Genomic DNA, 13702 nt, shown 5'->3' with positions numbered 1-13702 from the left:
GGTCCAGCAAAACTTCAAGTTCTTCTGACGAGAAGCTTGGTGCCCTTTTTTACATTGCTTCCCCAGCATATTCTGTATCTAACTCTCTCTCTCTCTGTTCATTGTAGATAGGTTGCTTTTTATTGAAAACATTAACCAATGACAATCAATACCGCATTAAACAGAAGTAACTGCAGCTGCTTGCCAATCAATTCTGATTGTAAAGTACCTTACCATTAATATAAAAGTGTATTACATAATTTTTATAAGTCGTTAAACCCATGTCAAGAAGCGGCACAATGGGATAAGGAGGGAGGATGATTAGCGAGGGATCCCCGGTTCATCTAACCGTCAGAACATATCGTGTGAACGTATTACTGACCATTTGATCATTTCATTTGTAGTCTATATTCTACTGATAACTTAAACTATGTTAAAATAAATGTTACCAGAGTAATTTGAGGAGTTTTTCATTTGCATAAAACGTGTTGTCTTTCTTAACGGTGTATTGCACCTTCGCGTGAAGAGGAAAATCGATTCATGAGCAATCGATGCCAAATAATTCAGCACCTCCACTCGGGACAGCGCTCTTGTAACGTTGGACGTAAGAGGCAGCGTGCTAAGAGCTTCCTAAGGGACACTTCAGGGAACACACTTAGGATCATAAACAACTTTGGTAAGATATATCTTTTGAGGTCTGTGAGGTCTGTAATGAGTTAGCATTATTGAGGAACCGGCCCAGATCTTTCACCCATAGAAAACAATTGGGGCATCATAAAGAGGAAGATGCTCACAGAAGACCTAAGACAGTTGAGCAACTAGAAGCCTGTATTAGACAAGAATGGGACAACATTCCTCTTCCTAAACTTGAGCAGCATGTCTCCTCAGTCTCCAGACGTTTGCAGACTGTTATAAAAAGAAGAGGGAGGGGTTGACTCTTAACTTTTATAAAGAATATCTCTCTGGATTTGAGACCTTAATCTTTGCAACTTTGCAACTTTATCTTCTTTATGCACCAAGAGCTTGTTACATTCCATAGAGAAAGAAACAGTTGAAATTGCATCATATGACCCCTTGTTGTTCAGAACTCATTCTGTAAGTGTTGGATGTCGTGAGGATTTAGTGGTTTAATTACAGACTGAAATCATTCTCATGTGATCTTTATTCAGTGAATGTGATTAATCACAGATGGATGTGATTGACAGTGTGAGCAGCAGAGAGAGCCACAGTCTCACATCACACTGACTCTACAGGAGCAGGAATGAGGAAGGTGTTTTACACACGTGACTCAGACAGAACCAGGAAACAGGAATCGCCTGATTTCAGGGAAAGAGAAACTGAAGTGTAGTTGAGCTGTTGTGTGTTTGTGTCTCTGTATTCAAGCAGTAAAATGGCAGAAGCCAGATTTTCTCAGGATGAGTTCATGTGTCCAGTGTGTCTGGATCTGCTGAAGGATCCAGTGACCATCCATTGTGGACACAGTTACTGTAAGATCTGTATTACAGACTGCTGGGATCAGGAGGATCAGAAGAGAGTCTACAGCTGTCCTCAGTGCAGACAGACCTTCAGTCCAAGACCTGCTTTATCTAGAAACACCATGCTGACTGAAGTGGTGGAGAAACTGAAGAAGACCAGACTCTCTGATGACTGTGAGGCTGGAGCTGGAGATGTGCAGTGTGACGTCTGTACTGGAAGAAAATACAGAGCCGTCAAGTCCTGTCTGGTGTGTCTGAACTCTTACTGTCAGAATCACCTCGAGCAACATGAGAGTTTCTTTAGAGGAAAGAGACACAATTTGACTGATGCCATTGGACGACTGCAGGAGATGATCTGCCAGAAACATGAGAAGATCCTCGAGGTTTTCTGTCGCACTGATCAGAAATGTATTTGTGTGATGTGTACAGTTATTGAACATAAAAACCACGACATTGTATCAGCTGCAGCACAGAGGACAGAGAAACAGGTATTTAACACTAGACACTGATCAAATATTGCTGACACTCGTTTCATTTGTGTTTATATCAGCACCTTATTAACAATCTTTCGTAAAACAGACCTTGATTAAGCAAAATAAAATAATGGAGTGAACTATTCACAAATTCTTTGACAAAATATATAAACTAGCATCAGTCAAAACACAGAAACACTGTCAGTGTGAAGCTCTACGTCTGTGTCAGTTTCACTTTTATAATACTTACACTTAGAGTAATTCATGCTGATATGATGATTGTAACTCATCATCACTTCTGGAGATTGAACCTACAGCTGTTAGTTATCAGCTCCTCTTTTACTGGATTGATCTGTTCTCATGATGATTTAGTGTCAGTAGTTTTCTGTGAGATTGACGATCATCTGTTTGTCCTGCAGAAGCAGCTGAAGGAGACACAGAAGACGCTCCAGCAGAGAATCCAGCAGAGAGAGAAAGATCTCCAGCAGCTGAGAGAGACTGTGGAGTCTCATAAGGTGAGTCTGGAGAAGAAGAGAAGTTTGTCTCCGTCTCAGTTCAGACTCACTGAAGCTGAATCACTGTGTGTCCTAACAGCGCTCTGCACAGACAGCAGTGGAGGACAGTGAGAGGATCTTTACTGAGCTCATCCGCTCCATTGAGAGAAGCCGCTCTGAGCTGATACGACTGATCAGAGATCAGGAAAAGACTGCAGTGAGTCGAGCTGAAGAACGACTGGAGCGACTGGAGCAGGAGATCAATGATCTGAGGAGGAGAGACACTGAGCTGGAGCAGCTTTCACACACACAGGATCACATCCAGTTCCTGCAGGTAACACAGATCTAGAAGAACAGGATCATAGTGGACTTGAGCAGATCCTGCTGTGACAGAGACTCACAGAGAAACATTTCATGAGTGTCTTATTATATAATCATCAGTCAGACTCTCATCTGATCATCTTCTTCTGAAAGAGACGCCGCTTACAAATGGCTTTCAGCTCTGGAGATCTGTTAGGAATCATTTCTCTGAGCTCTTTCTTCTGGAAGATATATTTAGCTGCTAAACACTGCTAGCGCCACCAACTGTTCAAAACTTCACTATTAACGTGAACTTGATAGTAACGATTCTGAGTAACATTAATCAAAATTGGATCAGGTGATCCTCAAACCTGAAAAAAAAATGTATTTTTATTTGGCTGTAACACATTGATGAGTTTGAGCATGAAGACCCCAAACATGAAGTCAGTCTGTATATTAGCAATGCTTCAGTGTATTGAAACCAATCCAAACCTGAGCGTGTCTTAAGGTCCTTGTGAAGTTTCAGTGTCTCTAACTGCTCTAAAGTTATAAATGATGCTCAATCTTAGGGTGACCAAATGTGACATTATCCCAGGAAATATCCAGGTTTTGGCTTTGGTTTCCTGTTTTCACACTTAATGAAGGTAATGATCGTTTGACCAATAACATGCAGTAATTGTATGTAATCGACCAGTCGTGCTGCGTGAGAAGGATCTACAGAGAACGGTCAAAGCGATGCAGATGCGTGTACATATTAGTGTTGGACTTGAAGCAGCACTGAGTAGACCGATTGGTGTATGACATCAAAGTGATTCAAAAACACAAGAAGCCATTTCACAATACTTTGTAGTACAACGATTGGTCTGCACTGTGCAAACAAATCCAAAACCTGGATATTTTAGACAATATAGAAATCCTGGCAAGGATGTGTCCTGGGAAAATGCCACGTTTGATCACCCTAGTTAATCTGATCATAGCCTTAGAGCTGCTTTTCCTGAGCAAATCTATTCAACTCTACAATGAATCTCCATTGATGTGCTTGAGCTGTTAGAAATGAATCTGTAGCTCTAATGTGATTTAATGAATATGAGAAGAATGAAGCTGATGTTGTGAAAGTGCTGGATTGAGGAGAGTTACTAAAGATCAAATCTGATGTTCCTGAAGGTTATTGAGGGAAGTGTGGAGCTGATGCGTTTGATTTCTGTTTTCTGTAGAGTTTCCAGTCTCTCTCAGCTCCTCCTGAATCTACAGACGTAAATGATGATCTCTTCAGTTCTCTCTTCTCTTCTGATGATCTGAGAGAATCTGTCCATCAGCTGAGAGACAAACTGGAGGATTTCTGCAAAGAGCAGCTGAAGAAGATCTCAGACAGAGGTAAAGTCCTGGAGATTCATCTGCTCTCAGAAACCAGTCCATCATCATCTCATATCATGGAGAACATCATATTAGAAATGTGTTAGGAATAGATACAGGATCATGAGAATCACACTGTTCATGTCTGTTGATTTCCATAGTTCCATTCACCAGCATTGATCTCTGGACCAGGAACGACTTCCTACAATGTAAGTCAGTAAGAAAACCAGCAGAAAAACTCTCTGAGAGTCTTCATGTTCTTCCTGTAGAAGGAGAAAGAAGAGTTTTATAACTGATGATGTAAATGATGATGTGCACAGATATCTGTTCATCTGTAATGAGACACTGATGATACACTGAACATGAAAAGATCAAACAGATTCATAATTCCTGATTCTGATGTGTTTTATCTCCATCAGATTCCCATCAGTTCACTCCGGATCTGAACACAGTGAATAAACTCCTCCATCTGTCTGAGAACAACAGAGTGATTACTAACACTTACACATTCCAGTCGTATCCTGATCATCCAGACAGATTTGATGTGTGGCAGGTGTTGTGTAGAGAGAGTGTGTGTGGACGCTGTTACTGGGAGATTGAGTGGAGTGGAGATGATGGTGTGGATATATCAGTGTCATATAAGAGCATCAGCAGGAAGGGACGGGGTAAAGAGTGTTGGTTTGGATGGAATGATCAGTCCTGGAGTTTGTGCTGCTCTTCCTCCACTTACTCATTCAGACACAATAACATAAAGACTGTTCTCTCTGTGAAGCCCATCAGCAGTAGAATAGGAGTGTTTGTGGATCACAGAGCAGGAACTCTGTCCTTCTACAGCGTCTCTGACACAATGAGCCTCATCCACACAGTCCAGACCACATTCACTCAGACGCTCTATCCTGGGTATGGGTTTGGATCTGGATCATCAGTGAAACTGTGTTGATGAATCAGAATAGTCTCATGAGGGATTCTCCCCATAATGCTTTTGATGATGAATAAGTAACAGTGAGATGTTTCCTTATGTAAAAATGGGTGCCTCCATTTGTAAGTTATATGGGTTTAGCTTTCGGGCTCTTTGCATCCAACTATTTTTAGCTGTACAAAATCGAGTACAGAATAGAGTCTCTTCTTCTTTTCTCTTCATGACATTAATACTGCAGCTAAACTTCTGTCAGTGAAATAAGAGTCAGAATAAATGTGTAATAAATCCTCATATAGACAGTATAGGAGCACACTTCCTGTGAACACACACACACAGAGAGAGAGAGCAGCTTCTCTAAATGTCATTTAATCGTAATATTGTTTAATGATTGTCTGATTTGTAGGTATATTTCTCTTCATGAGTAAGAGATCAGAGAATGTCTCAAGGTTTTTAACATCACACGATGATGTTGTGAAGCAGAAATATTCCATTATTTTTGGTTTGATATAATAACACTTGTTGAGGAAATCTGAGCATTGAAACACACACAACTAATATAATTTAATAAATCCTGCCCATTTGATCATCACTTGTCTCCTGCGTTCTGCTCAGGATGACAGAAGACTTTGAGTTAACACAGTTTTGAGTCTCAGACAAAACACACGTCTTCTGACAGGATCTGGTGAAAGTGCAGTCATCAGGATTTTGACACAATTTTGACACACACACACACACACACAAAATAAGACAAGTAAACAGTCAATAATAAAATAAGAACAAAGACACTAATTACTGGAAAAACAAAATAGAAATGAAAAAATAAATTGCGGATACAATGCAAATAATTTTCAATCTTAAATTCAAGTAAATTTCACTACGGAAATGTAATAAAGCAATCAATAAAACACTGCAACAATCATCCAGAACTGATATTGTTTTTGATGTGAATAATGACTCAATTGTCTTGTGTAGAGCTTCTTTACAGCTGAAACTGAGTGAATCTTACAACATTAACACTCTTAGTTTCTGTTTCTTTGAAACCGTCTGTATTGTATGAAGCTCAGCGCTGGATGAAGCGCCTGAAAGCCACACTTGAGTAAAAGTACAGATATCTGACCAGAAAATGAGTTCGGTAGAAGTTAAAGTCACTGTTTAGAATATTACTTGAGTAAAAGTTTTAAACGATGAGATATTTGATGTATCATTATATGATCAGACTCACCCTCAAATAACAAGATTGTGTCTGTGTTACTCGAAGAAAGCATTGAAATTAAGTTTTTTCCTCACAAATCATAGTGAGATTAATGAAAATCAAATTCTGATGCTCATTAATTATCATATAAATAGATTACGAGACTTTAGCCTGTATTTCACAGACAGTGTCAAATATAACACATCTTAAGTTTATCGTGAAGTCTTGTGTCAGTTTCAGGACTGCAGTACTAATAATGTGTCAGAATCACCTTAAACATGACAGTAAGGGGTTAATTTACCTACAAATAACTAAAAATATATTCTCTATCTCATTCTATATTTTTAAACCTTTAAAGTCTCACTAAATATATTTGAAACATTGAATTTCATTTGAATTGTTTGGTTGAATGTAAAGGAAACTTGATTAGAAGAAGTTTTATTGGTCAAGTGAGAGACTGTTTTGATTGACACTAGCTTTTAAATAACGTTAAAGCTAACATAACAATACTAAAATACACAAAACATTCATTGTGATTTCATGGAGACTATGAACGCAGTGCTCGAACATACCAGGCATCACATAAATTAATATTGTTAATATCATGTTGGGTTTGTTATTTCGACAGTTCCCTCACTGTCATAAATGATGTCGTCATCTTGACTTTCTTCCTGTTTAAGAAACAACATATATATAATGGGAAAATGTGCCTAAAGAATAGTGCATTATCAGCAATTTTATACCTTTAAACACAAAACTTACAGATGCATTCTCTGACTCAAATGCACAATTTTCAATGTGCAAAGCCAAAACTTGAAGTGACATCATAACATTTTTTCCAAAGTGATTTGGGCATCTTCTCAGATTCAGCTGCATGTGAATGTAGTGGTGAAGTGTGTGTCGTGTCTTGTAGAAGTACGATGTAAAGTGTGATCTTGCCATTGTTAGATGCTGTTTGTAAAGACTCAGGACTCAGGTGCACCACAGTCTGATTTCTTTGGCCGCATCCACCTTGTTTTAAAGTAAACAGACTATTTTTACATTGACATATTCTGATTAACAGTATTCTAATGAAAAACATGAAAACAAAATTAATGCATTGTGAAATACTGACAACATGCTGCTTCTATTGTTAAGTAACACTTTGTCACTGCATTATAACTCTTTAAGTAGCTGAAGGATAGCTAAACGTGCTATAACAATTACTAACAAAATGCAATGAAGCTTATCAAGCAACAGCTTTATAGCAAAGCCAACCACCAGACAGCTGCTTCAGTTTGTGAAACTCCTCTTTAAGGACACTGACGATCTAAATTAAGAATCAAAAGGAAGAATAAAGAGCTCAGCTTAACAGATGAACCAGGTACATTACCTCTTTCTGGCAATAACACAAGTCTTCTGTCTGAAGCAGTCTCTCTCACCTTTGGAGTTTGTCTCTATGCTCTGGGAACAGAAAGAATTGGATGGAGACCTTTGGTGTTGATTTTGTTTCTTAAAAACTGTGTTTACCTTGTTATTAAAATTATAACACTTGTGTACAGTGAGATCAGCCAAAAACATTAACAATACATCCTTTTTACTAAATAGTATATGTTTATAGAAGGGATGTTTTTTTATGAAATATTATTTATTGTTTTTTAAATACATTTAGTCAGAGTTACAGAAAAATAAACATAATGCAAAAAATAAGGAGATCATTTTTTTTTCAATATGGTCTGTTAAAAGATTGAATGATGTTAGTTAATTTGTGCAAGCATGTATTTCCTATAACAATGAAATGTAATGATGCAATCCTTTAAATCTTAATCCTTGAGTGTAGCAGAGTTCAGTGGATGTGAAATTATCATCATGTCACATGTGACACATTTATTTGTTGTGACAGAACAAAAGTAACACCGTGACTAAAGATCCTTATTCTTCAACTGTAATTAAGTAGATCACACTACATTGTGACATTTGTCATACATTTGGCAATAAGTGAAAGCAGTTAGTAAAAGAACATAAACATAAACTGATCTTCACTGGTGTTACCTGTAAGGAAGGTACACCACTGCTGCAAGCTATCAAACCATCTGTTGTCTATCACGGTAATCACTAAATTAAGAAGTTTAATCCATTTGTATTCTAGATTTTCTTTTTATTCCCTAACGATAGGTCATAAAAATGACTTTCACTTAAAGCTTCATATGAAATCATGAGATAAATGAGAATATTTCTGATAACTGAAAAGAGACAGTGGACTTCGCATGGGCCTTTTCAGGAAATAAGAGGAAGGGAGTCGAGTGATGTCATCAGCATGATTTTTATTTCAGAATAAAAAAACAGTAACAGTAACACCAGAGTCACAACTCCAGGGGACCCCTCCCAGTTACATATGATTTACACTTACAAAACATAGTAAACTGAGAAAAAGTTTAGAACTTGATTTACACTTTTACTAAACTTATTTTGCGCATGCAAATTTATTTTAAATTACATAATTTATATTACAAATATTATTGGCATGCAAATACGTAATTCTACCTTCATAAAAACCTGCTGCTGTCAGAAAAATACTGACACACTGACCTCTGCTGGACACACTGTATTCTCTATTGCTTTACACCAGGGATATTCAGTGTGCAGTCTGTGTAAAATATGAGTAGTGCAGACACATGTAAAGTAAAGTACTGTGACCGGTGCAGTAAAAGAGCAGGTGCAGGTTAGATTGGTGGTGTGGAGTTCAGGAGTGTCACAGTCTCGGGGAAGAAGCTCTTCCTGAGTCTACTAGAGAGTGTAGACACCTGTAACACCTGCCGGACGGAAGGAGGGTGAGGAGTCCATGGTTAGGGTGAGAGGCATCCTGGATGATGTTTCTTGCCCTGTCCAGACAGCGCTTGTGATAGATGTTCTCAGTGGAAGTTAACTGTGTGCCGGTGATCCGATGACCAGTGTTCTCCACCCGCTGGAGTGCTCTGTGGTCAGATACGGAGCGATTGCTGGACCACACTGAGATGCTCTCAATGGTACAGCGGTAGAATTCAGCAAGGATCCTGGGACTCAATGCTCGTTTTCACTCAATCTGTTAATCTTGAGTACCTATAGAGTAGTACTGCATCCTTCATAACTCCAAAAAGTCTTTAGTTTTATTATATTCATAAGAGAAAGATAGTCTGTACCGATTTTTCCCGGAAAAACACGAGTGCCTAGAGGCGTGACGTGTGGGCGGAGCTAAAGAATCACGAGCGCCAGTAGGCTTTTGCGTTGAGAGCGTCTGTGACATTACCGTGAGGAAAAAAACATCATCCAAAACAAACCATGGCTAACAGTCAGATTCAGCCGTTTATTTATGATCCAGAATCAGATCCAGAGGCTGAAACTGAACGAGAGCAGCAGCAGCAACGACTACAGCAGGACGTCTCTATGTGGTATGTACTGAAACCACTTTATGTCGTTTTTTTTTTTTTTTTCTTTAAAGGTGTAATGTTACATGTGGAAAGTGCAGTTTGATGACAACATCGCATGTTGTTTACTTGATGTGCTTACGCGCTGATAGCTAAGTTAACAACACAGAGATATTTTAAGCAGTTTTACTCACCGCATGCGGTTCCAACACACGATCGTGACCCTTTTTCGTTGGGACTGCATTATCCTTAAGAAATAAACGATGTGCAAATCCGGCGTCAAACTGGGCCTTGTTTGTAAAACAAGCATCTTCGAAATGCAGGGAACAAACACAAACACTTGCACAACTCCGTTGATGCTCTGTAAAAATAAACTCCATCCACTGGTCCCTTAATGCTGTTTCTCTTTTGGTAATCTGTGCAGGGTTGTCTTGCCCTGGCAACCAAAAACACACTTCTTTTGTGACATTTAGCGACGCTCTCGCTCTGATCAGTGAATGTCTGTGCTCTCAGTGCTCTGCTCTACGGGAGCGTGCTCTCTTCCAGCAGAAGTGCCCTTAGGACCCATATAAGGAAATTCTGCTCCATCTAACGTCACACAGAGCCATACTCGAAAAAAACTTTCCGAAACTTGTGACAAACCGGAAGGAGTATTTTTGAAACAAAATTACTCCTTCAAACGTACAACTTAATTTTTGAAACTTTGTCCATGTTTAGCATGGGAGTCCAACTCTTTAACAGTGTAAAAAACTCAGTATGCATGAAATAGCATTTCACCCCCCCTTTAAGGCTCTGTAAGAAGTAAAGGCGATGCTGTGCCATTTTGAGGGTTGAGGTGTTTAGGGACAAGGTGAGGTCATCAGAGATGTGAATGCCAAGGTACTTGAAACTCGACACACGATCCACTACAGCTCCGTTGATGTAGATGGGTGTGTGCATGATACCTAGGCCGCCTGAAGTCCACAATGATCTCCTTGTTCTGTATTGTTTACCCTGGGGGGGGGGGGGGGGAATTTATGCTCTCCCTGCTCATATCTGTGCAGTCTGCAGGAGTGTTTCCCAGAACCCTAAAATGTATGATATTGTAAGTTATCTTCGACGATAATGGTCCTGACAGAACTGCATTATTCATAAAGTTTATTTATTACCTGGAGATTACTTCAGAAGTACACATAAACAATATATCTTCCCAATCGTGTGTTTATTGTCTTTGGGTTTCATCAGTAAAAATGTATTACAGCAGATAAGCCAGATGCTTTTGTCCATATTAGGGATTTCCTGCACATCACAAGTTATTACTTCTATGAGTCTGTTTTGAACTTTCTGCGTGAGAGCGCCCTCTGGCTTTGAGTATGAATGAAACATGCACTGCATGAGAGAGTTCAGCGCTCTGTAGTGTTCACATCGCATCATTTCAGATACGGATAAAAGGCAGAGTCATTCATAGACTATCTTGTCTCTTTTAATTTAAATCTACATTTAAATCAAGAAACATCTACATGAATACACCTGTCCAAATAAAGTGCAGGGAACAAATTTACATTTTATTACAATTCAATATTTATATAAAAAATGCAGCTAACGTAGTTCTACACACAGCAATATAAACAAAGGTGCCTGTTATCTTTCATGCTTGCTGTTTGATTGGAAAACGTTTAAACGGTGTTGAGGGATCTTGTCTTTTTTTGTTATCTTACTAAAAAGTACTATTTATATTACAATATTTATTTACAAATCATAAAATGCCTTAAAAATAATTATCAGAACACTGATAAAACATGCTTATACTGATTTTCATCCTCTAAATTATACTTATCAATCCTGTTTTCATTATCATTCAAAAAAATTAATAAATTCAGAACAAACAGTAGTGTTTACAACAGCAAAATCACCATATAATCACTGTATTTGAGGTGCCAGGAAAGACCAGTGAACACTGTCTGTGATTGATTGGTCTGTCTTTCAGCACTTGCTTGTGCTCAGATGACCAGAAGAAATGGTTCTAACTTCTATCCAACACAATTATTCACTAATATAGCTGATTTTCCACCTAGAAGCTTACTATATGCACCGAATATCTTGATAAATAACTACAATTATTGGTTAAAATATGCAATTTTTATGTGAGGATCAATCATTTAGATCATCACAGCATCAGTATCAGTATCGAAAGTATCAAAAGTTAAAGGGATACTCCACCCCAAAATGAATATTTTGTCATTAATTATTTACCCTCATGTTGTTCCAAACCTGTAAAAGCTTTGTTCGTCTTCGGATGAAAACCATAAGGTTTGTGACTGTCCCATAGACTGTTAAATAACTTACACTGTCAAGGTCCAGAAAAGCATGAAAGACATCTTCAGAATAGTTCATCTGCCATCAGTGGTTCAACCGTAACATTATGAAGCAATGACAATACTTTTGCACATGAAGAAAACTAAAATAATGACTTCATTCAACAATTTGTCTTCTCTGTCACCGTAGAGCGTACGCTGCTCATATTCTCCAAAATGGTGCTACGGTGATCTCTTTGAGGATCGATCCACACATCACTAGCACAGAAACACGGTCACTCAACAGGACTCACACACACTGATCTTACTGTCTATATGAGGATTTATTACACATTTATTCTGACTGTTATTTCACTGACAGAAGTTCAGCTGCAGTATTAATGTCATGAAGAGAAAAGAAGAAGAGACTCTACAACATCTCACTGATACGGATTCATCATCAAAAGCATTATGGGTAGAATCTCTCGTCTGTCTATTATGATTCATCAACACAGTTTCACTGATGATCCAAGATTAACCCTAAACCCAGGATAGAGCGTCTGAGTGAATGTGGTCTGGACTGTGTGGATGAGGCTCATTGTGTCAGAGACGCTGTAGAAGGACAGAGTTCCTGCTCTGTGATCCACAAACACTCCTATTCTCCTGCTGATGGACTTCACAGAGAGATCAGTCTCTATGTTATTGTGTCTGAATGAGTAACTGCAGAAAGAGCAGCACAAACTCCAGGACTGATCATTAGATCCAAACACACACTCTTTACCCGATCCCTTCCTGCTGATGCTCTTATATGACACTGATATATGAACAGTTCCACTGCACTCAATCTCCCAGTAACAGCGTCCACACACACTCTCTCTACACAACACCTGCTGATACACATCAAATCTGTCTGGATGATCAGGATACGACTGATCTGTGTAAGTGTTAGTAATCACTCTGTTGTTCTCAGACAGACGAAGGTGTTTATTCACTGTGTTCAGATCCAGAGTGAACTGATGGGAATCTGATGGAGATAAAACACATCAGAATCAGGAATTATGAATCTGTTTGATCTTTTCATGTTCAGTGTATCATCAGTGTCTCAGTACAGATGAACAGATATCTGTGCACATCATCATTTACATCATCAGTTATAAAACTCTTCTTTCTCCTTCTACAGGAAGAACATGAAGACTCTCAGAGAGTTTTTCTGCTGGTTTTCTTACTGACTTACATTGTAGGAAGTCGTTCCTGGTCCAGAGATCAATGTTGGTGAATGGGACTGTGGAAATCAACAGACATGAACAGTGTGATTCTCATGATCCTGTATCTATTCCTAACACATTTCTAATATGATGTTCTCCATGATATGAGATGATGATGGACTGGTTTCTGAGAGCAGATGAATCTCCAGGACTTTACCTCTGTCTGAGATCTTCTTGAGCTGCTCTTTGCAGAAATCCTCCAGTTTGTCTCTCAGCTGATGGACAGATTCTCTCAGATCATCAGAAGAGACGAGAGAACTGAAGAGATAATTTACGTCTGTAGATTCAGGAGGAGCTGAGAGAGACTGGAAACTCTACAGAAAACAGAAATCAAACTCATCAGCTCCACACTTCACTCAATAACCTTCAGGAACATCAGATTTGATCTTTAGTAACTCTCCTCAATCCAGCACTTTCACAACATCAGCTTCATTCTTCTCATATTCATTAAATCACATTAGAGCTGCAGATTCTAGTATTTGACACTTACACTCTCTGTGAACTTTCTAGGAAATCGAGCATCGCGTTAGTTCAGTCAGGTCATGTTAGTCATGCTTGCATCAGCTGACAGTCAGCTGTTCCTGACGTGTACCAAT

The 13702-nt window shown here is 38.8% G+C and overlaps 1 protein-coding gene and 1 long non-coding RNA gene across 2 annotated transcripts; one reads left to right on the top strand and one right to left on the bottom strand.

Annotated features, from left to right (window-relative positions):
* Positions 1-910: 910 nt before the first annotated feature.
* On the top strand, positions 911-6213 carry LOC113058113 (tripartite motif-containing protein 16-like). Its single transcript, XM_026225805.1, has 6 exons — positions 911-1942; positions 2347-2442; positions 2522-2755; positions 3936-4141; positions 4264-4283; positions 4494-6213. Exons 1-6 carry the CDS (start codon positions 1370-1372, stop codon positions 5012-5014), a joined length of 1650 nt encoding a protein of 549 aa, XP_026081590.1. The 5' UTR covers positions 911-1369; the 3' UTR covers positions 5015-6213.
* A 6830-nt stretch (positions 6214-13043) lies between these two features.
* Positions 13044-13310, bottom strand: LOC113058123 (uncharacterized). Its single transcript, XR_003277919.1, has 2 exons — positions 13264-13310; positions 13044-13123 (listed from the first exon to the last, which is right to left on the bottom strand). It is a non-coding gene; the product is annotated as an uncharacterized LOC113058123 (long non-coding RNA).
* Between the last annotated feature and the right edge of the window lie 392 nt (positions 13311-13702).

Source organism: Carassius auratus, chromosome 39 (assembly GCF_003368295.1).
Source record: "Carassius auratus strain Wakin chromosome 39, ASM336829v1, whole genome shotgun sequence".
Taxonomy (NCBI): Eukaryota; Metazoa; Chordata; class Actinopteri; order Cypriniformes; family Cyprinidae; genus Carassius; species Carassius auratus.
This window is presented reverse-complemented; position numbering and strand designations above follow the sequence as displayed.